General features: G+C 47.7%; 1 protein-coding gene across 1 annotated transcript; it reads right to left on the bottom strand.

Annotated features, from left to right (window-relative positions):
• Positions 1 to 10,052: 10,052 nt before the first annotated feature.
• On the bottom strand, positions 10,053 to 12,648 carry MT4 (metallothionein 4). The gene is given in 3 exon segments (NM_001003150.1): positions 10,053 to 10,336; positions 10,885 to 10,950; positions 12,578 to 12,648. Coding segments are annotated over 3 exon segments (189 nt in total). The 5' UTR covers positions 12,609 to 12,648; the 3' UTR covers positions 10,053 to 10,244.
• Between the last annotated feature and the right edge of the window lie 13,325 nt (positions 12,649 to 25,973).

Consider the following 25,973-nt stretch of genomic DNA (forward strand, 5'->3'; position numbering starts at 1 on the left):
ACACACAGAGGCAGAGACACAGGCAGAGGGAGAAGCAGGCTCCCTGTAGGGAGCCTGATGTGGGACTTGATCCCAGGACCCCGGGATCATGCCCTGAGCTGAAGGCAGATGCTCAACCACTGAGCCATGCAGGCATCCCCCCTTTTATTACTCCTAATTGAGAATAATAGTAATTTCTACCTCATAGGTTTGCCAGAGGCTCAAATTGGATGACACTTGCAAAGCGTTCAGAGCAAGGGCCTAGTCTTGCTGGCTTTTCCCATTGAGACTGGGGGTGTCAGGTGAGGATGCTACAGGGAGCCTGGGATCCCTATAACTCCTGCTTGATACCCGGCTCAATTGTCCACCCCAGCTCTGTGCTTCCTGAATTACAACTGCCTCCAACTGACACAGGACTCCAGGTGTCAGCTTGGATCAGCTGAGTCATGGCCATCAGTTCTCACTCTGGGCCCTGTACCCAAACCCAGTGCTTCCTGGGAGAAAGGAATTCACAGAGACTTTTTTTTTTTCCAATTGGATGGGGGTCAGGAGGCAGGACCAGGTAGGCCGAGGGATGGGGATCACTCAGGGTCCCACCAACTAATGGAGAGAAAATCCCCAGATGATCTCAGAAAAAAGCAAGGAGTCTGGCAAGCCCCAGCCCTGGCTGAAATTGGTCCAGTGCAGCACTGGACTGTTGCAATGCCCTCAAAGGGTCTCCTAATTTACTATCCTGGGGCTGAACATTGACCGAGAGTTTAGGAGCCTGGGTAAATGGTGGCATCCTGAAAGAATTTGCAAATGTGCTTATCTGCAAGTAGAGTCATTTCTTGAACAGATCTGGGGTCATAGAGAGGGTAGGGAGTCAGGGTAAGGATGGGGAAGGAGCCTCAGCCTGCCATAGAACAACTTAGCTAGAAATGTAATAATCTTCTATCTCCATGGTAACCTCCTGTTTATGGCAAATGATTCAGTTTCTCCTCTACAGTAGTGACACAAGACCTCCTTTTAAAATAAACTTAAGTATAATAATAGACCAGGTGATATGTGATTATGCCTAAAATCACGTAGGTGGTTCTAGAAGGACAGGGAAATATTGCCCTACACTGGGCTGATCCCCTGAGTGCTTGTGTCCAACTGGCTGCTGGTTCTGTCTCCCCTGCCCTCTGCATCCTTCCTAGCCAGGCGTTGGCACCTTTTGCATGGGTTCCAAAGGCCACGGGAAGTTTCTGTCCTTCTCTCTGATCACTGGTGGGACGGGAAGCCTTGGAGGAGGAGGCAGGGAAGGGCAGCCTCCGTGCTTCCAGGTTTCAGAAAGTGGCCAGTTTGACCCCAGCAACCTCACCAATACCTTGGTTCCTGGGGTTTACTCCTAGCTCTAAGGACTATAATGCAGAGTTTTCCCCCAGGGGCTCCTCAGTAGAATAGGAACAGACGTGGCCTACCATCCTCTCTAGGTGAGGGGCCTAGGGAGGGGCAGGCCTCAGGCTGAGCTGATTTGGACTTCGGTGGGTTGGAGTTCAACTACCTGCAGTTCTCGCGCGTGGTGGGGGCAGGGGCTCCATGGCTCGAGGGGAAAGGGTTATGACAAGGGAAGGGTCCCTTTTAGCTGGGGGACCAGGAGAAACCCCTCAGAGCTCCCGCCCTGCAGGAGATACTCTGGGTGTCTGCTGGGCTTCCACAGACTGGCTTTGGTGTCAGACAGACCTGATTTTGAATCTCACCAGTTTCTCTCAGCTATTCACTGGGGATAATCATACTCCTTACCTCTCTGGTTATGGTGGACATTCGGGAGCTTCTTCACGCAGATTGCTTAACCACTCCCAGGTGCTCGACACACAGTGCTTCAATGCCACCTCCTTCAGAAGTCTTCACTCCTGCCTGCAGCCAGACGTAACCATCCTTTTTGGGACCTCTATGGGGTTTTGTCTAGATATTTTCTTAGCTGTATGAGAGGTGAGAGAGCAGTCCAGTAGTCTCCCTGAAACACTCTGAGATCCCTAAAGGCAGAGGCTGAGCAAGGAGGTTCTTTCCTCTCCTCTCTTCCATGCTTAGCAAAGCTCTCTGCACACCTGAGATGTCCTTGAATGTTGAGTGAATGAATCGATGTGAGAACTGAGAGTCTGACTTTGGGCTCACCCTTTTTTATGGGACCCTTGAAGGCTGAGTCATGAAGAGTCAAGTTAAACTACATATGTCTCGATGAAGTTACCCTGTGGCCCTCACCATCCTGCTTTGCGTAATGAGTAACGTGGTTGGGAATTCTCTCCTTCTCTAGCACAGATGTCTAACGAACACTGCCTTAATCCAGCCATTGTGCTGGAACGGCAGGTACAAAGGTGAGCAGGACAGTGACAATGTCTGTCTTTTCTGAGAGCCCACTATCTGGGCAAGGAGGCATTTAATAAGAAATCCATACGTATGGGTGCCTGTGTGGCTCAGTCGATTCAGTGTCTACCTTCAGCTCAGGTCACGATCCTGGGGTCCTGGAGCCCACATTGGGCTCCCTACTCAGCAGAGAGCCTGCTTCTCGCTTTCCTCCTGCTCCTCCCCACCCTAATCTTGCTGTATCTCTCTCAAAATAAATACATAAAATCTTTAAAAAAAAAGAAAAACCACACGTAGTAAACTAAGTGCTGCCAGGAAGATACATAACATGGTGGTACCTGTGCTTCCTGCATAAACCAGTCTCCTCTCTCTCCCTTCCTCATTGGGCGCCTTCCCCCACTACCCGCCCCAGCCCAGGTCTGGGGACACGCAGCATCCCTGCTCCCAGAAACAACCCCAGACCAGGTTGACCTATGTTAAGGTTCTGTCTCACATCACCTTCCTTCAGCGGCTCCTCTGCCTCCGGCAGTTTTGCCCTCAGGAGGATATCTGGCAAGGGCTGAGAGCTTGGGTTGGGTTTGGGTTGTCACAACATGGCAGCATCTACTGGGTAGAGGCCAGGCCTGCTAGCAGGCATCCTGCAATGCACAGGCCAACCTCCCCCAAAGAATGATCTGGCCTAACGTGTCAGTAGTGCCAAGCTTGTGAAACACTGTTTTACTTTATCCTATAACAACCCCAGAATGACTTTTAGCAACTCCATCATGTAGGGAAGGGAGCCAGGGGAATCAGAACCCCTGCCTTATCACCAGTTTGCGTCCTTGGACCTCTGGTTCATCCTCTGTCAGACGTGTCTAGTCATGCCCAGCCCTGCCTCCTTGACAGAAGTGTTTGGGGACTGAAATATGAGAAAGTAAATGAGAGCACTTGCCAGGGAAGGTGGATGATTGATGAGGTTGGGCACGGAGATGGAGGGAAGCCTCCATTGAGCCAATGTGTGTTGGAGTCACACGGCCTGAATGTTCCAAGATTGTTTCAGTTTTAAGTACTCTGCCTTTTCTTTCCTTGCCTCTAAAAATAAATTGTACAATTCAGGCCATCTGTATTCAGGTTAAAAAATTAAAAAAACATCTGTGTCAGGCACCTGGATGGCTCAGTGGTTGAACGTCTGCCTTTGGTTCAGGTTGTGATCCCGGGGTCCTGGGATCGAGTCCTGCATCAGGCTTCCCGCAGGGAGCCTGCTTCTCCATCTGCCTGTGTCTCTGCCTCTCTCTCACAAATAAATAAATAAAATCTTTTTTTTTAAATCTGGGCCTAGCTCCCCTTTCCCTCTTCTTTCTTCTTTGTTGCTGAAATTTTGAAAAAGTAAAAAAGTATATGATTCTTTCAAACATAAAAACAGAAGCCTAGAGTATACACTGATTTATAAATAACTTTTTTCCTTCCTTATCAGATTATGAACATTAGCCCATGAAATTAGTTTCACTTCTACAATTTTATTTTAGTAGATTCATTGCACAATTTATTGAACTGGTCCCCTCCCTTGGCACATTTTTGTCATTTCCAAATCTTCATTATTCTACCCCGTGATATGGTAAACATCTTGGTAGTTTTTGTGTGTTTTTATTCATATTTTTTTCCCTGAGGATACAACATTCCTCACCCTAGAATTTCTGGCTCAAAGGATACATTTTTTCCCCTCTCGTCAAACAGTATTTATTTTTTTAAAAATATGCTACTTCAGTAAATTTTGGAAAATCCAGAAAAATAGAAGGAAAAATAAAAATTATCTTTTATCTGCGATTTGAACACATGTTAATACCGTGGAGTATTTTCATTTCCATAGTTTGTATTGTGTGTAGCTTCTTTCTTTCTTTCTTTCTTTTTTTTTTAAAGATTTGTTTTTATTTATGATAGACATAGAGAGAGGCAGAGACACAGGCAGAGGGAGAGGCAGGCTCCACGCCGGGAGCCCGACGCGGGACTCGATCCCGGGTCTCCAGGATCGCGCCCTGGGCCAAAGGCAGGTGCTAAACCGCTGAGCCACCCAGGGATCCCCCTGGCTTCTTTTTAAAAATAAATTACTGCATATCTAATTTGTAGCCTAATATTTACTTAAGATTTTACCATAATTATTTCCTGTGTTTTTGTATTTTTAGTGGATGCATCATATCCTGTTGTGCGTGGGGCCAGAGCTTATTTGAACGACTGCAGAGACTTGAGGTCCTTTCCAATTTTTCACAATTGTAGATGCTACTGCAATGAACCTTTCTGTGTGCATGAGGCTTTTTAAATTTTCCCCTGAATTTGTAGCGAATTCTTTGGACAGCTTTCCAGAAGGAAGCTCCTGGGACAATAAGAAGGATTTCATGGTTCTTGGATCCACATTTCCAAATTATTTCGAAAGCCTCGTGTCTTATGAATCCGGGTGGCTTACACATGGTTAAGGGCTTTTACCCCTAAGACCTAACCGGCCCTTGGAGAGTTTGGGCCCGACTTACCACCCTGCAGCCTCCTCTAGGGTGCTAAGCCCTCTGGGATCTCCTGGGCCCCGGGGGCAGCCCGACGGCGCGGGAGCAGCCTCGCCCGGCCCCAGGCTGGGGGCTCCTCCGCACCCGCCCACCCGCCCACCTGCCTCTGGGCCTCGGGCGCCCCCTGCAGTCCGCGCGAGGACTTCCTTCCCCTTCTGGGACCTCGGCGTTTCCTCGCCTCCCCACCAAGCCTTCCTCTGGTTTCCATACAAGTTGGAGAACGTCCTGAGCAGCGCAGACTCTGTCACAGCCTCTCAGGGGTTTCCACCGTCCCCCAGGCAGCCCCAGAACACAGTCCGTGATGTGGCAGCCTCCTGACACAGCACCTCTCTGCTCCGGGCAGCTCTTCCTTGATAAACCTCTTCTTTTTCTTGACGTAAAATCTGTTTCCTTGGTGCTTTCTGGTGCTGCTCAACTTTGCCCTTCTGTAACTAGCGGCCACTCTTAGCGTCAGCCTTTTCCCCAACTTATCCTACCCCATGGTCTTCAAGTGTCTTTCTCAACTAGTCCTGCTGAGATTGGGAAGAGATCCTTAAGTTCTCTGAGTCTGTTTTATTGAATGTAGAATGAACATAATAATCCCACCAGGAGGCCTTGCCTGGAATTTTGGATCAAGATGGTAGATGGAGCACATGCATTTACCTCTCCTTCCTCCTGAGAATCCACTGAAAGAAACTAAACAAAGACAAAGAAGGACAAGAAAAACTGATAAAAGAGCTGAGAATTGGCATGGGGGAGGATGGTTTGGACAGCACATCAATGGATTAGAGGTTATAATATTTTTCTAGAATGCTGGACTCAGTCAAATCACAAGAATGGGCATATGGAAAGAGAGGAAGCCATGGCTCAGATCAAAAAGTAGAGAAGTCTATGGGGGTTCTGTGGTATTTTGTTTTGGTGGGGTTGGGGGAGTCAGGCTGGGTAGCAGAAGAGGAAGTGGCCCCAGAAGCCAGGATGGGGACCAATGGAAGATGTGGCTGTAGAACTGCCACATGATAATCACATTGGCCTCCTTTACCCCTGCTTATACAACTCCACCAGTTCCCCCCAGGCTGAGGCTGCGAGGTGTCTCTAAAGAAATGGAGTAACCAGTCTAGGAGGGGCCATGGCTCACAGAAAAGGGTCAGAGGAGGGCTTTTTGGTTTTGGCACTGAGAGGGTGGGCCACACCTCCCTGCCAGCTCCCCACCTGGGCATGCCAAAACCAAGCCTGCCAGTCAGCAACCTCACTGACACCCACAGAGCCTGCTGGCAGCTCAGAGAAGCAGAAATAGGTCAAGAAAGAAGAAATCTAACAACAAAAATTTAAAAAACCTTTTAACAGAGAGATTCAGGAAAGAACTTAAATAAGTAAGGTATATGACAAATGTTCAGAAAATCACACATTCTTTTTTTTTAAGATTTTATTTATTTATTCATGAGAGACACAGAGAGAGGCAGAGACACAGGCAGAGGGAGAAGCATGCTCCCTGCAGGGAGCCTGGTTCAGGACTCGATTCCAGGACCCCAGGGTTAACGACCTGAGGGAAAGACAGATGCTCAACCACTGAGCCACCCAGGTGTCCCGAGAGAAGAAGTTCTTAAAATATGTATTAAAATATGATTGACCCAGATTTAAAAGATCAATAAGAGGATTGCAAAAAGCTGGAGAAATTTCCCAATAGTACCCAGCGAAAAATAAAGGGGAGGTCATGTTGGTGTTCATAGCAGCAACGCCAAATATTGGAAGACCACAGAGTAATGCCTTCAAAAGTGCTAAGAAAAAATTGTATTGAACTTAAAATTTGATATCCAGGGATCCCTGGGTGGCTCAGTGGTTTGGTGCCTGCCTTTGGCCCAGGGCACAATCCTGGAGTCCCGGGATCGAGTCCCACATCAGGCTCCCGGCATGGAGCCTGCTTCTCCCTCCTCCTGTGTCTCTGCCTCTTTCTCTCTCTCTCTGTCTGCCATAAATAAATAAATAAATAAATAAATAAATAAATAAATCTTTAAAAAAAATTTGATATCCAGCCTGACTATCAATCAGGCATGAGAGAAAAATAAAGGTATTTTCTGACATTTATGGAATCCCAAACTCCTCATAATTCATTCTTTTGGGAAAAAAAAGAAATTGCTTGCAGATGTACTAAAATAGAAAGGAGCCTGAGATAGAGGATGACAGGAGACCCAAGAAGCGATGGGTCTAACCTAGAAGAACAATGAAAAGAAATTCCAGAAAGACAGTTGTACAGAAGATAAGGAAAGAGGCCAATATATATTAAATTGTTCCATGAATAGCAAGTGGGGGAAGGCAATTAGAAATGCAAGGAAAAAACAAAAACAAAAGCCTGATGGTCTCTGATGGCCACCTTGACATAGGCTGGTAGAATGGACAGCTGCTCCAGCCTCTGATGGGCCCTGCTTTCAGGCCCTTGATGGTGTGAATTAAGACCACCTGAGAGCTTGAGTTACCTGCACTCTGCTGGGGGTGGTGGAGTGGGTAAGAGCAGACCGAGTCTCCCCTTCCTCGGTGCCAGCCCCCAGATACGGCAGCCTTCACTGAGGTCCTTCTACACAGTTGTTTCTGCCTCTCCACTTGCCCTCAATTGCATAGCTTTGGAGTCCATGAATCTGGATTCAAATTCCAATTCTATAAACTATCTGTGAGGCTTGGGCAAGTCACTTAACCTCTGTGAGCCTTTGTTTCCTCATCTGGGAAAAATGGAGCTGATAACAGTACTGACCTTGTGAGGTCATGTGGTGACAAATAAAACAAAAATACTGCAGGGGAGATGCTGGGCCCAGTGCCTGGAAGGTAGTAGGTGCTTAATATTTTAATCTATTACTAGACCACTTTATTCTTATAAATAACAGATACCATGCATGGACCATCGATTCCTAACCCAGATCTCCAGGATCCAGAGATGGCTCAGGGCAACTAAGAGTTCCCTGAGATCATGTGTAAAATTGAGTGAGGGTATTTATATGTGCATTTTTAGAAGCAAGACTCATTGCTGTCAGTGCTTCTTTTTTTATTTTTTTAAGATTTTATTTATTTATTCATGAGAGACACAGAGAGAGAAACAGAGACACAGACAGAGGGAGAAGCAGGTTCACCATGAGGAGCCTGATGGGGGACTCGATCCCAGGACCCTAGGATCACGCCCTGAGCCAAAGGCAGACGCTCAACCACTGAGCCACCCAGGTATCCTGATGTCAGTGCTTCTTAGATGTTTATGGCTCCTGCTCTGCACAGTCCCTGGCAGGTGCTAGGCTCAGTGACAGCCCTGCCACAGAAGAGACATGTGCAGAGTTTCCTCTTTGTCTCCCACTGTGTTTCATTCATTAGTTCTTGTTTTGTCACCAAATTTTCTTGCGGTTCAATCTTCTTATTTTTCCTTCTACTTACTCTTCTCTCATAAGTGGAGAAAAGGAGTTGGCAGAGAGTTAACTATATAAGGGAAAGCACTTAGCAAGTTTCTCCAGGTATATAGTACATTGCCGTGTGTGTGTGCAGGCATGCATGTGTATGTGTGCGCACGTGTGTGTGATGCAGCATGTTGTACGTGCTTGTACAGGCAGGGAATATCCCTGGAGTGTTACACAAGTGGTTACTGTCATTGTCTTGAGGAGGAGGGACTGGGGTGCAAAGGTGGGGACGAGACTTATACCCTTTGGATGTTTTGTATTTTGTACATTGTGCATGTAGACCTGTTTAAAAATAAGTAATTTTAAAAAAATCAGGGATTCCTCCATATAACCCACCTTACAGCAGGGCTACTTGGATTAAATGAGAGCATGTGTGTAAAAAGTTCAGCACAGTGGCTGGTGCATTGTAAGGCTGCATTATGCATAATGGCAGTGCTTAAATCATCAAGCGTAGCTGGACTTGTGCCAGGGCAGTGGAAGCTCTGATGCCCGTGTTAGCAATCGGGGCGGCGCGGGGAGAGGGGGTGGATAGCAAAGACCTCAGATTCTCCTTACATTGACTTCTGTGAAATGCAAGAACTTCGGTGAAGAGCATCACTTTCTCCTGGACTGTGTTCATCAACCCAGTCCAAAGTGAGCCCAAATCCTCTCTGCTCAGTGGGGAATCAGCTTTTCCCTTTCGCTCTGCCCCTCCTTCTCCTCGTGTACTCTCTCTCAAATAAATTTTTAAATAAATAAATAAATAAATAAATAAATAAATAAATAAATACAAAATCTTAAAAAATCGAAACAAAACAGGGGCGCCTGGGTGGCTCAGTCAGTTAAGTATCTGTCTTTAGCTCAGGTCGTGATCTCAGGGTCCTGGGATGGAGCTGTGCATCAGGGTCCCTGCTCAGCAAGAACTTCTCTCTCTCCTTCTGCCCCCCTCCATGCTCGTGCTCTCTCTCTCTAATAAATAAAATAAAATCTTTTTAAAAATTTATTTGACACAGAGAGAGCATAAGAAAGGGGAGTAGCAGAGGGAGAGGGAGAGGCAGGCTCTCCACTGAGCAGGGAGCCCAATGCGGGGCTCAATCCCAGGACCCTGGGATCATGACCTGAGCTGAAGGCAGACGCTTAACTGACTGAGCCATCCAGGTGCCCCTAAAATAAATCTTAAAACGAAAACAAAAACAAAGTGGGCCCAAATAACCAAACCAGGGGGCGAATGCCCTTGGTGCCTTGCCCTTGGGGATTTTTTTTAGATCCACGCAGACATCCTACCCTAGAAGTTTGTGGCTGATTCAATGCATAAACAGCACTATTCACACAATAAGGCTTTCCAGGCAAACATGCCTGGAAACATGAAGTTAGTTCCCGAGCAGGCCCTGCACAAGAAGTTTCACTGTGGTGGGGATCCCAGGAAGCACTGGCAGGAAAATGGAGAAGTGAGGCAGGGAAGGGAAGGAGCCAATAGGGGGTGCGTTATTGAGCCACTGGTTACCACCCTGGGCTATTGGAGCGCCATGCTGCGGAGGACTTCTGGGGCGTGGTGTAGACTCTGTCCCAGATTTGTCCCACTGTAAGGATAGAGGTGCTGGGGGGTATTTATCCACTGAGTCGTGTGTGTCATCAGCTAAGGGCTGTTGCCAGGGGCGTTGACTCCCCAGTACTCCTAGGCTGCTCTCAAGTGAGCTCCTGGAGGAGGAGAAAGCCCCCCACCTCATCTGTGGAAGGGATGCGGCCAGGTGCTTATGGTATCTGCAATGAGGCATCAGTCCTGCTTGGGCCTGCTGGGTTAGGGTAAAACAGTGCTCTGAGCCACCAGACCACAAGTGAAGACTTTATTTTTCAGGCACTTTACATGAGTGTCACCACCACCACCTCTGAGCAAATATATAAAAAGCATAACCTATGGTACAATAATTTCAGTTTCTCAACTAATGCACTGTACAGACATTTCCGGGGCTGTGGCATCCACAACCCCCGCCCCCGCCAGCCCCAGCACCACGGATGCGGTTCAGGCACAGCAGCTGCACTTGTCCGAGCCTCCTTTGCAGATGCAGCCCTGGGCACACTTGGCACAGCCGGGGGGGCAGCAAGGACAGCAGCCTGAAAGGGCCAGGAGATGGACAGGTCAGTTTGGGGTCAATGCTCCCATCTTAGTATGTCCTCTCCCACCACCTAGAGAAAGTAGGAGGGGCACCGCAGGCTTCAATCCACATTAGCAGAAACCCCGGGGCAGGAAGCTGTGGGATGTTAGAGCCAGAAGGGATCTCTGGGAAGTCATCAAGAGTTTACCAGATGCCCAGAGAGGGGAGGGCCTTACTCAAGGTCATTGGTCAGCAGCAGATCTGACACTAAAATCCAGAGCTCATGACGCTAGATCAGGGCTCTGTCCCTTTCAGCACCGGGCACCACAGGACCTCCCCACAGCCCTCTTCCTCCAAGAACACCTGCAACCCCCTGTGGACGCCCTCACCCCCTAGGGGAGCAGCAACCCTTAGGAGCTTTGCCCAGGCCTCTGCTCAGCTGTCATTTCAGATCCCTCACAAATGGGTGAAAGGATTCCAGAACCTACTTAATCCCACCATGGCTGGAGGGTAGAAAAGGGAGGGAACAGATTTTTCTAGCTTCTGGCCCCGGGTAGCATAACTCACTTTTTCGACATGTTTTACAGTTGCAGGTTGTACATTTGCAATTGTCTCCACAGATACAGATTCCTCCTGGAAGAGAGGACAGATCCATAAGTGTGAGGACTGAGGTCAGTCAGGGACATGAGATGTGCTGCAGACCATCATGGTGGCAGGGTTTCTGAGCTCTCCTTGGGGAGTGGCTGAACAAAAGGACAAAGATGCTGCTGAAAATCACCCCAAGGGCAAAGGTTTTTTTGATGGTTCCCAGGCCCCGGATGGAAACTGGGGGTGGTGGCATACGGCCCTCAGCTGGGATACTTGCTAAAATACAGATTTGTGGGACCAACCCTTGATATATTCTGATTCATAAGTCTGGGTGGAGAAAGGGAATCCTATTTTTAAAAGCAACCCAGAGAAGGATGCCTGGGTGGCTCGGTGGTTGAGCATCTGCTTTTGGCTCAGGCCATGATCCTGGGGTCCTGGGATCAAGTCCTGCATAGGGCTCCCCACGGGGAGCCTGCTTCTCCCTCTGCCTATATCTCTGTCTCTCTCTGTGTGTCTGTCATGAATAAATAAATAAATAAAATCTTAAAAAAAACAAGCAACCGAGATGATTCTGATGTACAATCAGGTTTGAGAACCAGTAAACTAGGCCAAGTCTAGCAAGCTCAAGGTCCCCCAGAGACCGTTGAAGCCTTGAATACCCTCTTCACCTTTTCAGGGTGTCAGGCAAAATGGAAACCCTGAATGGGCAGGAGAAAGAACCAGGGACATAAACATCCTCAAAGTGAGAACTGCAGCCACGAGCTTACTTTCATATAAAAGCCATCCACACTTAAAAAAAAAAATCATCCCACCTATCATTTTAAGTGTCAAAATGCTGGAAGATTCTGTCTCTTTGGCAAGTTTTAGGTACAGACATGTCCTGTTAAGGACCAGAGAGACTTGTGAGAATTCTTTTTTTTTTTTTTTTTTTGTTAGAAATCTTGATACCATTTCCAAAGGCCAGAAAAGCCCAAGATGGCTCCAAACTCTGACCTCTCTCCTCCTGCACTAGGTGCTTCTGTGGAATTAAGGGGCTTCAGAGATTCTAATAAATCCCCTGGCCTCTGCAATTATGATTTTAGCACTTTTATAACAGCCCTGGGAGGTGGGCAGCTGGGAAGGCATGACCCTAGTTTTCAGATGAGGATACTGAGGCTCAGAAATATGAAGTGTCAGGGACGCCTGGGTGGCTCAGAGGTTGGACGCCTGCTTTCAGCTCAGGTCATGATCCCAGGATCCAGGATCAAGTCCTGCATTGGGCTCCCTGCGGGGAGCCTGCTTCTCCCTCTGCCTATGTCTCTGCCTCTATCTGTGTGTCTCTCATGAATAAATAAATAAACCTTAAAAAAAAAAAAAGAAATATGAAGTGTCAGAAGTCAATGGCAGCAGTGGACCAAAATCAGATAGTCAGGTTCCAGGCCACAGCTCTTTTTCGACTCTGATGGCTGCCCCTAGGGTCTAACCCTACGTGCTCCCTCAGCCAGGGTCTCAGTTCTATAGCAAAGCAGGCTGTTGGGCAACAGAATGGGAGATGCCACAGAGGTCACCAGTCCAAGACCAACCATTGGCAGCTCCTAATTGGAGGAAGAGAAATATTCATCAGAGCCCTATGGGCTCCACAAATGAAGCTGCTACAAGGTTCCAGGACCCTAGAGTGGGCATGCTTACTCACCAGACATGCAGGTGCATTCCCCGGGGTCCATGGTCCAGGTGTCCAAGAAGCTCCAATGCTGTCACAGCTGGGGAAGACAAGCTGAGTGAGCAGCTGCTGGAGGCTCCCTTTTTATAGCTGTGTAGGTGTGCACTTGGGCGCACCCCACCTGTCCCTGGGGCCAGACGCCCTGCACACGGCCCACCCAGACGCTGCAGGCTGGGGATTGGACAGTGTGGGCAGAAGGAGGGTGTTCAGATGGCTCTCACAAGGGCTGCAGGTGGCCGCACCCACCCATCTACCCACGTGCCAAGGTGTCAAGGAGCCAGGCTCTGGCTCCAGTGGCTCTTGTAGTATTCGGGTTGGCAGCTACAGCCATCTGGTCTGCAAGTCCTATGCAATCTGCCATTTCTGCTTCCTTCTTCATAGGGCCTGGCTCAGGGCCTCATTCGGCCTCCCCAGGTCATATAAGCCCTTATCGTGGGCAGAAGGGGGCCTCTATCTGGAGGCTTGGGCTTTAGAAAGCCCCACTTGGGCCTTCTTTTGGCACGTCCCTCCAACTCCCTGGGTGAGAAGGCCAAAAGTCACGGGCATGTGCCCAACCGGAGTGTGCAACCTGTCTTTCTAGACCACACATGTAATGCTCTGGATTCTAGAATTTTCTCTCATTCCAAGCTAGCCTGCTTCCAAGGGTTTGCTCACACCTCCATCCCAGGCTCCAAAGGGCAGATGTATAGCCAATGTGTGCTCCTCCAGGCCTGAAGTGTGGCTGGAGGTAGCTACAGGCTGGGGGCATGAACAGAGTTTGGATGTGTGGGCTAGGTGCCCACAGGCGTGCGTGAGGCTTCTCATTGTGAAGGAAGGAGGGATGGAAAAAGACTGGAGGTGGGTGCAAGATTGGGGGTTGGGCCCTGGGGCAGCTCTCCAGGCAACTTCCAGTGTGTTGAGAATTAAACACTTGAACCTGGCCCTTCAGGTTGCTAAGAAGCTCTCTTTGTCAGGGTAGGGGGATAGAATGTATATTATTTGTTAATCTGATATATAACTTCTAGATATTTTAGCCAGTGACATGTAACTTCCATTTGTCCCCTTGCTCTGCCCCCCTACACATTAGGAGGGGGCCTGGAGCCAGCCTTCTGTGGTCTTGCCTGCTCCTCTTCCTTCTCCACACTGCCCTAGAGATAGAGCCCCCAGATAGCATTAGCCATGTTATTCTCTTGCTCCAAATCTTCAGTGGCTCATCTGTTGAAGGAAGCCCAGACACCTTGGTCTTGCATTCCAAGCTCAGATTACCTTTCCAAGATCACTTCCCTCTCCTCCTTCTCCTTCCTCCACCAGAACTTAAGGACTCTAGGCTCCATCTATTTGCCTTGAACTTTTCCACATCCAGGCCTTTGCTCCTGCCAGATGCTCATCTTTTCCCTGCCACCTTGAGTCCAAACAAATCATTTACTGAAGCATGAATCAAATGCCACTTCTTGAGTGGGAGAAGCAAGAGGGGCTTTGGGGGAGAATGAAGCCCCCTGATCTCCATTATAACCTTTCTGTGATGCGGGCAGCTGATTGAGCTTCAATTTTATGTAAAATGCCCTCCTGATGATGCAGCTGCAAGCTGCCCCCTGAAAGCTGTCATCATCACCCCCTCTCCATGTAGAAATTCTGGAGCTGCCTCTGCTCATCCCCACTCCAGGAAGCTGTCTCTAATCTCCCCCTTTCTCACCTGGAAGAAATCTTTCCTTCTGTGATCCCTCAGTGACCTGTTCGTATATTTCTCCTGACATTTATTACTTTTTACTCCAATGTGTGAGTGGGCTCATGGCTCATTGGCACCCCAATCTTGGAGCTCTCAGAGGCAAGACCTGTGTCTGAAGCATCTCGATACTAAACCAGGTTTAGATGGTTTTGATGAATGAATAAATGAGATGAATAGTCTGATGATTTAAGACACGAGTGAACATGTGAGCAGGCCCGGGAGTGAACAGATGAACGAGTGAGTGAATGACAAATGGACAAATAAAGGCACGAGGCTCCTGCTTGTGAGTACTGAGGGCCTCTACTGAAAAATACCGTCACCATTCACATAGGTAAGAAAGATAGGGCATGGCCAGAACCAACGGAGACAGTTCCTCCCGTTAATAAGTTGGAGTCTCCGTCACTCATCCAGAAGGTCTGCTGGAACCATGGATTTGAGCTGAGCAGTTCTAGAGAGGAGCAGGGGATTCAGCCCCATAGGCAGCAGCAGGGCACGATAGGGTGATACTGTGGTGATCCAGAAATGGTCCCTCCTGCAAGGAGTTTGTGGCCTTCTAAGGGATCCAGGCACAGTGCATTCGGTCACCTTCTTGTAAGGGCCAGCACTGTGCTGGGCACTGGGGAGATGAGAGCTTATAGTTGAGAAGAACAGGAAGACATCTCAGCCCAGGATACCCCTGCCTGGGCAGCGCTGCTCTCAGAGTTCGGAAGCTGGTTTCATCTTTCTGGGCCCGCATTCCTAGCCCAGAGCCAGCCCATCTCTTGGCAGGACCAGCTGCCCTCCACCTCCAGCGTGTGTGTCCTGCAGCACATATTGATGCCTTTGAAGGTCTAGCCCAACCTGCGAGCCCAGAGCAAGGAAGGGATTTTCCTTCCCCCTCATCCAAACTATCTCTCGTCCCTCTTTCCTCTCAGAGCCAGGAGTGGCTTCTTCCTTAGATGATTGACACTGTGATGTTGCTTAAGGCCCCAGCTGAATGAATCCCGTAGCATGAAGATATTTCGCAGGTTCTGGGTTGTGCAGATGGAAACGACCCCATGTAGCACTGGGCAGTCGAGTCTGTGTTGAACTGTGCCCCAGGCTGTCCTGTCCCTGTTACACAGTCCTTCTCCCCTAGAGAGAAGCACCTGGGAAAACATTCACAGGCTCCTTTTGCCCTTTTGCCTGTCTTCTGGGTCTCAGCTCCAGATCTTTGCGTGGAGCACAAGAACAAAAATACACACACCACCCGAGGACATGCAATGACTGCAGGCACAGCTTAAATCTGCACTTAGAAAATTAATATTTCAAAGTATTAATCTTTAAAGAAGTGATCCTTAGCTTTCTTGGGGGTGTTCAAGGAACCCTATGAAAATCTGATGAAAGCTCTTGATCCTCTACCCAGATAAAATGCACAAAAATACAATATTTTTTCCCACACGGTCAGAGATTTTGTGGATCTTTTAAATTTCATTGGTAAGCCACTCCCTAGCTAGCCCGTGCCACAACCAAGGGATTCTGTGAACAGAATTTCTCTGTAGAAAAGCAGTCCTGCCTGTGGCAAACTCTTCTCTTACCACATAGAAGTTGTAGCTCCTTTGAGCAAGAGTCCTAATTATCTCCTTCTCCAGTTTTGGCCTCTACTTTGTGCATATGTCAAGTGTTTTTCTCAGAACAATGAAACAAGTTATTCCAAAGGAGCAGCCAATACTCCTGTCTTACAAAACACGAAATGACCAGGTCTCTATATTCTCCTCTTCCCATAAAGGCAAAAACTAAATACATGTTTCTGAGCCCAGAATTTTTGGCCGAAAGTTTCTGAGACTCATGGCTCAGGAATGGAGGTTTAGCCAGGTGTTGATGTCAGAAAAAAGTCCTGCACCATGACTCCGTGTCCTGGTCCAAGTTTTGCTCTTGGGATCACCATCCTTTCCCACACAGGAACCCTCTGGACATATGTGCCTCCCCCTTCCTTCCCAGGAGCAGCCTGGAGCCATGGGTTTTATTATACTGGTTTGGATGCTGACCTCTGTCTCTCTAGACTACACACTTCTCAAGGATAAAGGCTGCGCTTATTCATCTCAGCATCCCCGTGGCCAAGCACACTGAGTGTTGCTGCACAGTGTGTGCTCAATAAATATTTACGGGCTGACGAAAAAATGGCTCAGTTAACAGAGTGACATCTAGGCTGTCTTCTCTGGCTCTTGTTGAGGAGATTTAGAGGAATTTGTTGCTCAGCAAGAGCAGTCAAGACCTGGAAATCTGGAATCATGCTGCCGGGCTCTGCTCCTTCTTTGCTGCATGACGTGGGGCAAGTTGCTTGACTGCTCTGAGCCTGCTATTCTTGTCCAGCTAACGAAAATGGTAACCCTATGGCACTGCCCCTGTGAGGGTTGAGCAGGAGAAGGCATATTAAGCACTTGTTAGCAGTAGTGTTGTTATCGTTTCTGGAGCCTGTTACAACTTGGCAAATAGGTTTAGCCACTCATCCCTTTATATGTGTCAGGGTCATGGACTATTCTTCAGACTGTCTTGGGGTCTGAGGAGGGTGCATTCAAACTTTTCAAATATTATGGGGCACTTGGGTGTCTCAGTCAGTTAAGTATCCGACTCCTGGTTTTGGCTCAGGTCATGATCTCAGAGTGGTGAGATCGAGTTCACGCTGTGCACTCTTTGGGGAGTCTGCTTGAGGAGTCTCTACTTCTCTCTCTCTGCCCCTTCCCATCCTGTTCTCTCTCTCTCAGAAATAAATAGACAAACAAATAAATAAATAAATAAATAAATAAATAAATAAAATCCTAAAAAAAATGCCTTTTCAAATTTTGTCACTAAAAGTCTCTGGATTTTAATTCCCTGCTTTTAAAGTCAGCCTAATTATTTTTGGGTTCTTCAGGGCCTGGGGACTGTGGGGCCCTGTCCTTTCTGACTTCCCTTGACAGTTTTCATCTATTTGGAGGTAGAGCTGAACTTCCACCTACAGAGTCCCCTTATTGGGGGTATTTCTGGCCTTATCAGCAGGACTAGGGATGAGAGGTAGGTGGATAATCTCTGAGTTGACAGGGACCCTATGGAGCACCAGCTTCAATCCTGGGTGGTCAGTCCTGAAAGAATCCTGAGAAATTGTGGGCCAGCTTCTTCTTGTTCAAATGGGGAAACAGGGTCAACCCCCAGTCACTGAGCTTAGGTCAGGGACAGGAGAGGACTTGAACTTGACTCTTCAGTTTGTTACCATTACCCACACTTTAGGTCCAAGGCACTCCTCAGAGAACTGGTCAGCCATTTGGAGCCTTGTGGCCTTATAAACTATTTATTAATTAACTTTATTATTAAAAAGTTCAAACCTACTTAAAAGTACAAAGAAGAGTGTTATAACCACCATCGTATCTACCACCCAGAATTAACTGTTGTCAACATGGTCATATTTGCTTCACCTCTTTTATTTATAAGAAATAAAGAATTAACAGCCTCATGGCTTTAAACACTGTCTATGCCCTGGTGACTCCCATTTTACATGTCCAGCTCCAGCCTCTCTTTTGAACTCCAGCCCCATATTTCCGGGTGATACTCAACATCTCCGTGTGGATGTCAAGCAGCCTCTCAAACTTCATCCCCAACTGAGCGGCTGCTCCCCATTTTACCTCCAACCAGATCCCCCCTCTGCCTCCATCTCGCCTGCCTCCACAACTGTCAACCAGTTTGGGCCACCATCATCCTCTGGGAAGATTCCGTTATTTCCCATCTGGCCCCCTTACATCTTCCTTTCCCCTGCCCTAGACCCTTGTACTATGTTTTCTCTATTATAAAAATACTGCAAGGAACGTCTGCATTCATGTCATGTATGTACGTATACAAAACTCACTCATCCCTGGAAGGAGGATGGCTAGATGATAGGGAGGCAATCACTCTCCCAAGTTCCTATACTAATTTACACTCCTTCGAGCAATTTAAGAGTTCCCATTTCCCAACTTCCTGCTACAATACTTCCTGTATTCAGACTTTGAAATGTTTGCCCATCTGATAAGTGTGAAGAAGTGTAATGGTACCTCATTAAGGTGTAATGGGCATGTCCCTGCCTCCCAGCTTCATCGGCCATTAACCTCCAGACAGTGAGCCATGGTCTCAGTCTCCTTGTCCTTACACTGATCATGTGCTTCTCGGCAGTCTTTCACACTGTAGCATGGGAGAGCATAGTGAACATTATGGGCAGCAGTCTTTTGCACATGGTTCCCATTCTGACTTTCTATCTCCCTTATCTCTGTGAACTCCAGCTATAAAATGGGGGCCACTGAGTCTGCTTATGGAGCAGGCATTTAACATACATGTGCTTGAGGAATGGTAGATATTATTAAGATTTTATGTTTGTGGGGGCATGCTATGTTTATAGACAGCTTGATATAGAATCAGAGATACCCGAAGTTTGGCTTTAATGCTTTGGTAAGGCATGTCACCTCTCCAAACATCAGCTTGTCATCTTTAGAAGGGAGATGATAGGGACATCTGGGTGGTTCAGTGGTTGAGCATCTGCCTTCAGCTCAGGGTGTGATCCAGGAACCTGGAATCGAGTACCCCATCGGGCTCCCAGCATGGAGCCTGCTTTTCCCTCTGCCTGTGTCTCTGCCTCTCTCTCTTTGTATTTCTCATAGATGAATAAACAAAACCTTTAAAAAAGTTTTTTTTTTTAATAGAAGGGAGATGCTAATAAATGGAAGGAGCAGGACAAAAGATGCTAAGTTAGAAAGCTCAAAAGAGCAGTAGGAAGCCATGAAGAACATAAGGGGGAAATATCTTTGTCACAAATCTCTTCCGTGGTCCTGCCTGGAAAAGCATGGTGCAGAGGGGTGACAGAGCCCCAATCCCTGGTGGGTTGGGGTTTGGGGTGGGAGGCTGGTTAAGAAGAGCAGGGGTAGCACTCCCCTTCCTTATGCACTATTACTCCTCCCCTGCTGGGCGAACGAGATGCTTCCCTCTCTGTGATCCAAGTCCTAAAGACCTTATCATCAGGAAGAGATTCTGTAGATTTTGATAAACTATAAGATTCCTCACATTTCCTTTATTTTTTTTAACATTTCCTATAAATATACATTTCAAGACATTTGTTCCAACAGCTAAGGTAACAGTGGGTATCTGTATGTGTGTGTAAGAGAGAAAGACAGACGGACAGAGAGACTGAGAAAGCTGCACATGCCAGGAGTCTGGGGCTGCTGTGTCTCAGGGTAGTTCCAAGAAAGCCTCTTCCCGCTGATCTGAAAATACACACCCACACAGAATTCTGTTTTCCTGGCCCCCACTTCCATTCAAGGAGTCCTGGTAAAGAACCCCCCAACCAATGCGTCACCAGCCTCAGAGGACATGGGTCCCAGCTCTGTGGATTGTGAAAATCAGGCCAAGGCTAATTAGGCGCCACCTTACTCGATGCCCAATCACCTGAGCGCTCGACAGACTTCACAGACTCTCCAGAGCTTGCGGCTGCCGGTTAATTACACAGGACTCCAGCTCCAGGGCTGTAATTCAGCACCCACTGGGCAAGTGAAACCCTTTGCTTTGCACACGGCCCTAGAGGAAGGATGAGTAAGGCCAAAGCCAACAATTACCCACACTCATTGCCCCCAGCAGCGAAGTGGCTGCCCCAGGTTGGCTGGCAGCCCAGATTAGGGCTTTGGCAATGGAGCAAGAGGCTCACATCTGTCCGTCCTTCCTTCCTTCCTTCCTTCCTTCCTTCCTTCCTTCCTTCCTTCCCACTTCCCTCTCTCCCTCCCTTTCTTACTTCCATCAAACATACTGTGCACCAGGCTTCAGGTTAGCCCTCTGGATTGGGTAAGTGAGCCAGACACAGGACCTGGTCATCAGGAGCTTGCTTTCCAGCAGGAGCCATAAGGATGTCAATAGCTCTGAGAAAGAGAAAGGGAGTGGGACGTAGGGTACACACATGCAGAGTAGCGCTGGAATGACCCTGAGAGTGAGTAGCTCCTTAGATGCTGTGCATTGCATTAGCTGCCTCTTTGCCTTACTCTGGCCTCAGCCCTTCATTTCTCCCAATCTGGGTAAGCTCTGAGTTCCTCATGGAATGTGGTGCTTTTCACACTGTGCAAGTTCACAGCCCCAGGGCTTCATGGAGGCGTATTGCAGGGGCTGCTGCAGCAGGGATGCTAGGTCTCAACGCTCCTCTCTTCTCCTATTTAAATGGGGGCAGAGGCGCCTGGGTGGCTCAGTTGGTTAAGCATCTGCCTTCTGCTCGGTTCATGATCTCTGGGTCCTGGGATCGAGCTCTGCATCTGGCTTCCTGCTTGGTGGTGAGCCTGCTTCTCCTGCTTGTGCTCTGTCTCTCTCTTAAAGAAATAAATAGGGCAGCTGCTCTTTTTAAAGTCCATTTTGTCTTGTGCATCGCAACCACCTCCTCTCACATAATAATTTTATCTGGGGTAGGGGTGGTGCTGCAGCTAGAACCAGTAGGAAAACCACCGAATACCAGTCTCACCATCAAGGTTAGTGGACTTGCCCAAGGGAACAGTGGGTTCTTGTAGATCTGCACCTGGCGTCTCAGTGGGAACACTGGCCCAATATCTTTCCTTGTTTTCCTTCTTTTTAAAATTATTATTTATATTCTGAATAATTTAAAAAACAGATAAGAATAGAAAATAAAATATGGAAACTTCTGGCATTATCAAATATTAATTCCTATTCATTTCAACAATTTAGAGGAACAAAACAAAGAGAGTGGAAACCTCCCACGTAAACTTCCCATATCTCATTCCGTCCACCACCACCACACCCGGGAACTAATTTCTCGAAGTATTGACCATGCCCACGCATGTTTTTCTACTTTTACTGCATACATACATACCCACAAAAATTACATGGTCTTGTTTTACAAGTTTGTAAACCTCACATAAAATGGCATCATTCTCTATGTAGACTTTTACAACTTTTTTTTGCTATTTTTTTGCCCAGCATTTTGAAATTTATGATTTTAACTGCTTTCTAGCATTCTCTTTATTATAAGACTATTTCACAGTTCTTTCCTTTTCCCTGTTGACGAGCATTTAGATGTTTCCACTTCTCTCTCATCACCAACATTGCTGCAATGGATCGCCACATATACGTGGTTCCTTGTGTGACACGTGCTAGAGTTTCTCTGGAGGTAAACCCAGGAGCAGACTTGTTGCATGGAAGGTCATGTGCTTATTCAGCTTTCCTAGATATTCCCAAATTGCTCACCGAAAGCTTATACTCCCGTGACCAATGTCCTCCCTCGAGGGTCCCTGTCCACGTCCTTGTTAACACTTGATGTTGTCAGGCTTAATTTTCATCAGCCTGACATATACAAAATGGCATTTCCTTGGTTACTGATTTACACTTCCCTAATTACTACTGAGGCTGAACATACTGTCAAAAGGTTTTTGGCTATTTGCGACCCAGTATTCTTGCTAACACACTGCGTTCCATGATAGCTCGGTGGAGCGTGGCACTAATTTATCCGACTTTGGAATCCGTTTATATCACTTTCTTGGCCATGCGGCTTATCTCTCTCTCTGTTTTTCTGGTTACTGGTTTTCTGTTTTTTAAAAATCTTTTTTAAAGATTTTTTAAATTAATTAATTAATTAATTAATTAATTAATTTATGAGAGAGAGAGACAGAAAGAGAGAGAGCATGGCGGGGAGGGAGATGCCAGAGAGAGAGGGAGAAGCAGACTCCCCAGGACCCTGGGATCATTACCTGAGCCCAAGGCAGATGCTGAACCGACTGAGCCATCCAGGCGCCCCTCTGTTATTGGTCTTAATAATTTCCCCATTCAGAGGGCTCAAAGTGACCTTGGGGGATGAAGACGAACATCCTGGTATGTCTCCAGGAAGACCACTCAGGGGCGGGTGGCGAGTGGAGGGGCAGCCTGGAGTGAATCCTCAGACTTTGTTCTCTGCAAGCAGTCACTCAGCCCCCGGGGAAATGGTCAAGTCAGCAAAGCTGACTTCTGTGCCTTATTCTGTTTAGAAACCCTTCCTTCCAGCTGGAATGTATTTATAGGAAGAGGTTCTGGATTTGTTCTGTAATGCCTCTAAGGAATACCTGAAGAAAGAGAGAAGCAGTAGAACTGGAATTAACATAATCCTAGATCACCAGGGCTGTAAGGGCCATAATGGGGTCTAAACTCTCTCTCAATCCCAAACCTGTTTATAGATAGAGAGCCTGAGGCTCTGGGCGGGCGGGGGGGGGGGGTGCGGGGAGAAGTGCCACCCCCAGTGCCAATCAGCTGGCGGAGGTGATGCATTGAGGAGTAAAACCTCCCCGGGCTTTGGAAACCTCCTATGCTGACTATGAAGTGTGGCCATTCCCAGAACCACCTGCTCTGATGAAGCAACCACGTAGGGCCCCACATGGTGCCACATGCTTCACCCAGGGGTACAAAGAAGGTTTTAAGGTGTAACTGGGGAGCCAAGATGCCCAGAGGAAAGACCATTGGCGGGCATCACAGAACCATGAGCTCGGGCGGTGCGCACACCCCTCCCCTCCCTGTCTCCTCTCACTCTGTGTTCCTTCCCCTTCATGTCCTTTCTCCTCCTCCTCTTCTCTCATTCCCCTCTGCCTTCATGCAACTCACTTTTTTCTCTTGTATCTTCCTATTTCTCCTAGGGCAAGAAGACCGGCCCTGGACTCAGGGCCACTGAATCCTCTAAATTCACTCACTGTTGTCATCCACTCACAAGTTCACTTCTCTGCCAGGGGCCTTATTTTCTCTGAAACGCTGAGGAGGTGTCCCTAGCTAGATCACTGCTCAGTTCTGTCCTGGGTGCTGGTAAAGAGACGGCTGTTTGGAAGATGCCCGACCCTGTGATTTCTGGAGGGGCACCCTCTCAGCTAAAGTCCCAGAAAAGCAGTTTACATTTGAAGCATTGGGATCAAAGCTACTTTTTTGAGAAACTTCACTAATTGTTAATTGTCTGCAGGCACTTTTTGGCCGCGCTTCTCCTCCAAAGATGTGAGGGGGAACACAGCAGCTCAGGACCTGCAGCCCCTGCCGTGAGCTCTGCCGACAGTGGGCTCACCAGACCTCCAGGGCTTCGTCTAGTTCTACAGTCTTGGCGGAGGTGGGCGGTGTCTGTGGACTTCCGTTCAAACAGGTCTCAGGTAGAGGGACCAAGCTTGCAAACATACGGCCCCTTCCCACCTGTCAGCAGGGTTCTGCTAATAACTCGGGAGAATAGTGAACTAGTTACTCAATTTGTGGATTGCTCCAGTATAAATGCATGGGTCTCTGAAAATAATCAGATCATCCCCAATTAAAGTTATGGAGGAAAAAAACAAGAGTTTGAGGGTTGTACAGAAAGAGAATAATTAGCCACCACAGTCAGTTTTCTGGATGGTAGAGGGCTCGATGACAAAGCTGGTTGCTCCCCTCAGTGCCTGTGGGGTTACTGACCTACTGTCTTCATGCAGCTCAGGTCTGGGAAGCTCAGTGTGAGAAAGAGGAGAGGCGGTCACAACAACCCAGCGGGTATGAAAGCTGGGTGTGCAAGAATTCCTGGACCAGATGCAGGTCTTTGTGAGCCTCAGATGGGCATTGATTTATGCTGCCACTACTTTGAGTCCATCCATCTCTCTCTCTCTCTTTCTCTCTCTCCCTCTGGCCTGGGGCAGGCCATTTGACCTCCGTTTCCCTTGCCAGTAAAATAAGGATAATAACACACCCTTCTCAGCCTGCCTCTTACAAATAATTGGCCAGGTTTTGCAGGGCACTTTGAAGAAAATTGCTGTGAAGATGTTCTGCTGGCCCTGGGATTTCCCTTGGTGCAAATATCAAACAGACAAGGATGGCCAATGTTCTGATTCTGGAGCTCCCAGCTGAACCATCCCCCCCCCAATTCAGTTGGAAGAGAGGAAGACAGAGGAGGGGCTGTGATCACAGCCCGGGCCTGCCTGGAATATTAAAGACACAATCCTGCCTTTGATGCCTGCCTGCAACGCTTGTTAATTTTAATAGGAAGCGAGGAGAGGCGGGAAGTTTCTGCCTGGCACAAGAAAACAGGCTGAGGCCAAAGAGGATTAGTGTCAACTCAGTTTGGATCTTGAGTGGCTTTGAAGTCCTTGGCCCAGTGCTAGACAGAGTTTAAGGACAACTCTGGATGTCAGCAGGGTGGGAGTCAGGGGGCTGGGGAAAGTGCAGACCTAACGACCCCTCCTCGGTTTCCAGCTCAGTCAGGAACAAACAGCTTCTGTCTCATTTTGGGAAACACCTTGGAGTTAACAGTCTCTCAAGCTGGTGGATTTCTGGGGAAGCTTCAAATAGGGGGCTCCAATTAAAGAGCCTAGGGACTAGCAGTTAACTCCGAAGAGCAAAGCAAGCTGATTATATGTAACAGGGAGTAGTGGGGCCGGTGGCAAACACAGTAACTTTAGTTGAATATTGAGATTTGGGAATCAGGTCAAATTTTGTTAGCTCTTTTATAGGAGATTTATAGGAGACATTTATTGCGTCATATAGGAGAAGTTGAAGATCTGAATTGTGTGTGAGAACTATTCCAATTTTTAAACATTGACCAAACTTGTTTATTATTTTTAAATACTCTCCTCTCAAAAAAAACACTCCTAGGCCAGAGCAGCCCATGGCGCCCCATTCTGCGACCTCTGTCTTGGAATTCTAGGAAAAGGAGAGGCTCCCATGAGGTTTGGGGGAGCTTGGAGTGGGAGTTGGGGAGGGTCTCATTTTTTTTAACTCCTCAGATGATTCTGATGTGCAGCTAGATCTGGGAAATTGTGACCTCATTAGTTCTTCTCAATAATTTTTTTTAAAGATTTTATTTATTTATTCATGAGAGAGGCAGTGACATAGGCAGAGGTAGAAGCAGGCTCCTTGCGAGAAGCCTGATGCAGGACTCAAGCCCAGGATCCTGGGATCACGCCCTGAGCTGAAGACAGATGCTCAACCACTGAGCCACCCAGGGGTCCCCTTCTCAATGATTTTTAATCTTTTTGGAGTCATAAGCCCTTTTGAGAAGCTCAAGAAACTTATCAATACTTTCTATAATGAAAAAAAGATGCTCATCCAGAAAAAGTTTTGCATATAGTGTCAAAGGGTCTGAATATTCTCCCATTCACAGTCAGCATGTGAAGTGCTCAATGCTGGAATCTCATCTATAAGAGTCATGAAATTGTACTCCTCTTGTGACAGGAAGCTCATTACCTTTAGCCTATTACCTTTTAGGGAGCATGATTAGTAGAGTTTTGTGGATTGTTTTGTTTGTTTTAGTTCTCGTTTTTTGTTTTTGTGATGAGCAGAAACCTCCTGCCTCTTCCCACTTCTCCAACCCCTAGCCACCCTCAAGTCCCAACGTTTGTCTTCTGGCTTATCTCTCTTGTTTTACAGGGAATATGGAGGGGAGAGATGCTGCAGGAGACCAGGAGAAACTAGGGGATGGCCAATGATGAAGAGCTATTCCCCTTGGGATCTGAGACCCTGGGAGTAGATTCTTGACTGCAAGGTGGCGATATCTATTCATGCCACCTCATCCTTTGCCCTCTTTGAAGACCTTCTCCATTCATCTAGTACAAAATGCCAAACCTGCTTGCTTACTAACCTGAATGAAAATCTACATCGGCCTCACCATCCCCACCCTGCAACTTTCCCTGTGGCCGACCCCCTCTGAGTGGCTGACTCCCAAGCCTGGAAGACACGATTCTACACGAGTCAGGT

Source organism: Canis lupus, chromosome 2 (assembly GCF_011100685.1).
Source record: "Canis lupus familiaris isolate Mischka breed German Shepherd chromosome 2, alternate assembly UU_Cfam_GSD_1.0, whole genome shotgun sequence".
NCBI classification, from domain to species: Eukaryota; Metazoa; Chordata; class Mammalia; order Carnivora; family Canidae; genus Canis; species Canis lupus.